A 3,495-nucleotide genomic window follows, 5' to 3' on the forward strand; every position below is an offset into this window, starting at 1 on the left:
CTGCCCGCCCTGCTCCGAGGAGAAGCTGGCGCGCTGCCGCCCCCCGGTGGGCTGCGAGGAGCTGGTGCGGGAGCCTGGCTGCGGCTGTTGCGCCACTTGCGCCCTGGGTTTGGGGATGCCCTGCGGGGTGTACACCCCCCGCTGCGGCTCGGGCCTGCGCTGCTACCCGCCCCGGGGGGTGGAGAAGCCCCTGCACACGCTGATGCACGGGCAAGGCGTGTGCATGGAGCTGGCGGAGATCGAGGCCATCCAGGAAAGCCTGCAGCCCTCTGGTAAGGCACCCCTGGCCTCCCGCGCCCTCCCGAGTGCGCCCCCTTCCCAGCGTCTCTTTCCCCATTCGGCCGCCCTGGGAGGCCTTTGAAAATCCCCCGTGAGTCGAGGAGCCAGCAGGTACGTGGCAAGGCCGGACTCGCACGGGACGGGCTCAGCCCAGGACACCGCTCCTGAGCCCCTAGCAGCCTGTGGCCGCCGTCAAGGGGGACTCCGTCCCATCCCTCCATTTCAGACCTCCCGTTTGTGAAGGAAGTCTCCAGGGTAGGCCTGGTTGCTGGTGCAAGAGTGGCGAATTAAGTGACCTGGTCCAGTCAAGTCAGCCGTCGAGGGCCAAAGAACTGGAGGGAGGGGAGTGGACTGTATGTGGGCAGCTCTCTGTTCCTGGTCATCCAGGGCCCACCCCTCACCCTGGCCCCGGTGAAACCCCAGGGGCCTGGGAAGCCAGGGCCTGGACTTTTCACGTCGGCCAGTGATCAAGGAACTTTGGTGATGATGGGCGCCAGGCTGGCCCTTCCCCAAAACCCGGAGCCAGCTCACCTGGCTGTTTGAGAGGCAGCGGGAAGACAGGGGCCTCTCCGCTGGGCCTGGGCACCTCTGCCTGCCCTGGTATACAGGCACCCTGGCCCTTCGTCCTGGCAGGTGCCGTTTGGGGTGGTGGAAAAGCCTTGGCTCCCAGCCTGGAGCTGCAGAAACCTCAGGGGCGTGGGACAGGGAATGGGGGGGGGGGGGGGGAGGAGCACACACAGGCAAACTCCTAGAGGCCCTTTGCCTAGGCCTGGTGCACACACTTTCTCTTTTTCCAGTTCTCATGAGCCATTCTCAGTGTCTCCTTAGACTCTCAATCTCAGTCCTTCTTTCTCTGGTTCTTTTGATCTTTCCTGTTTTGTTTCTCAACCTCTAGTTTTACTAGTAACGTTCTGGAGTTTTCTTTTCCCAATATTTTCCGCCGTGACCAGTTTCTGCCGTTCTCTGCCTTATTTTGTTTTGTTTCTGTCGCCCGGACCCTCTCGCTCTCCTCCCGCTCTCTGCTGCTCTGCCTCTCTGTGTCTCTGTCACTGTTTCTGTCTTTCTGTTACTTTTGGAACCTCCCTCCACCTTTCTGTGTCTCTGTCTGTCTCGGTTTCTCATTCCCTCTCTGATTCTGGTTTCCTCTCCCTGCGCCTCTGTGTCTGTCTCTGTCTCTTTTCCTGGTGCTTGAAGCTCCCATTGTTGCATTCCGGATGCTGGGACTGCAGCCCCGAGCTTCCTGTCCTGGGTCCCAGACCCTCCACTTCCTCAATCCTCTGCAGCTTGTCAGCGGAGGAGAGCAGGATGCAGGGAAAACAGGAAGGAGGTGGACCCCAGGGGTCTGGGCCTCGGGCCTCTCTGCCCTTCCTGCCCCTGGGCAGCAAGAGATGGATCAGCAGAAAACAGTCTAGGAGAAATGCCAGCCTGGCACCCAGCACATCTGGGAAGGAGGGGTCCTGGGGACAGAGAGGCCAAGGGTAGTGGGAGAGGAGGGGTACTGAGACTTGGCATGAGGGCTGAGCCCTTGGGCTCCCTGGGTACAGTGGAACCACTTTCTCTTTGACTCTCCATCCTGCAGCAGCCAGAGGGTACCTGGCACCAGATAAGGATGATTGGTAGCTTTCTCCTCTCTCACCAATTTGAACACAAGACAAAAGAGCCTTCCAAAGGTCTTTTCCTCTGGGGGTGGGAACACCCCATCCTGACCCCCCGGGGCTTTGGGAGGTCCTAGACACAATGTAAACTGGCTTCAAGAAGTGTCTTGTCATGGGGTGGCTTTCGGTCTCCTTTGGATAACAGAGCTCAGGTCCCTAATGCTCTTCCCTTTCCCTCCTGCCTCATCCTCTGCCCATGTATGCAGGTATCTGGAGAGGGAAAAGGGGATGCCTGGAGGACCCTGGGGAAACCTACTGGGCAAGCTGTGCCCATTCCCTCTCACCTCCTAGTCATCACAGAAGTGCCCCCCTGCCATGCCTGGGCTACACTGTACCGTGTGAACAGCACCCCCTAGGGTTGTGCTGCAGCCCTGCAGGGTTTGTGATGAGGTCAAATGACCAAGATTGTGCTTCTACCCCTGCTGTCCTCTTTAACCTGACACAGTCAGTAGGCCATCATGCCTCCTAGGTCCCAAGACTTGGGAATGGCTTGGTAAAGCGTATCTGTCTTTTCCTTGTGGGGCTGAGCTCCTGCAGGTGACTGGGGGAGGTGGCCACTTGGTACACACCCTGCCTTGGCCTGCAATGGTTCAGCTGCCTTCTGTTTGCCCAGAGACAGGTCTCCCCCTTCTGTCACCAGCCACCCCCCCAGACGCCAGGTTGTGGATTAACACCCCTGAGGCCACCAGAGATGGGGGAGGGGCCTGTGAGTTAGAAGTTCACAAGTTTGCATCTTGGTACTGACCCTCGACTCATGGAATCTGGGGGAGTGGACAGCAGGGAGATTAATGTTTGGACAGGCAGTCCCTAAACTGGGCTCTGGGTCCCTCTGGGACAGGGTTAGAGAACAGGCAGGCTGGGTTAATTTTTAGTCAACGCAGCAAATATTCCCCCCCCCCCACTTCAGTACTGGGAATCCAGTCATGTCATGGGAACAAGGACCTTCCCAGAAATTCTGCTCCTTGGGGAAGGCAAGGGAGGAGCATGGCTGGTTACCATTTTTTTTTTTTTAATTATTGGCAAAGCTAGCATGATTGGTGCCTCGGGTATCAGAAGTCTTTCCACCCTTTCCAGACAGAGTGCTGCAAAGAGATGTCTTCCCTCTTCTTCCTCTGCCCAGGGTACTTCAGTTTCCTCATCTGTAAAATGGGAGGGCAGCAGAACCTGCCTCATAAGGTTGGGTGTCTGCTATGGAGTAAGAACTCAATCAATTGGAGTGGTGATGAGGATGGTGATGAAGAAGAAACTGATGTGGGGACTTGGGGGGATGATGGGGCAAGGAAGCAAATTTTGGGGGGACTTTCAGAGGAGTTGAAAGGGTTAGGGCAGGCTTTGGTGCCTTTTGCTGCTCTAAACTTGGTAAGGACAAATCAACGTGCCTTATCTCTATTTTTTTATTTTATTTTATTTTAATTAATTTTTTTTTTTTTTTTGAGTTGGAGTCTCACTCTGTCGCCCAGACAGGAGTGCAGTGTCCGCTCCCGGCCACCACAGCCTCAACCTGCCGGGCTCTGGCGATCCTTCCACCTCAGCTTTCCGAGTAGCTGGAATTACAGGCGCG

General features: G+C 56.9%; 1 protein-coding gene across 1 annotated transcript in view; it reads left to right on the forward strand.

Annotated features, from left to right (window-relative positions):
• IGFBP4 (insulin like growth factor binding protein 4) overlaps positions 1 to 3,495 on the forward strand; it is a gene marked incomplete at its 5' end in the record, with an annotated part of 12,813 nt that continues 9,318 nt past the window's right edge. The window contains one exon of the mRNA XM_021717528.1: positions 1 to 272. Coding sequence (XP_021573203.1) covers positions 1 to 272 — 272 coding nt within the window. The remainder of the gene's footprint in view (positions 273 to 3,495) is intronic.

This window comes from Carlito syrichta, unplaced genomic scaffold (assembly GCF_000164805.1).
Source record: "Carlito syrichta isolate Samal-C Ts95f unplaced genomic scaffold, Tarsius_syrichta-2.0.1 Scaffold109655, whole genome shotgun sequence".
Taxonomy (NCBI): Eukaryota; Metazoa; Chordata; class Mammalia; order Primates; family Tarsiidae; genus Carlito; species Carlito syrichta.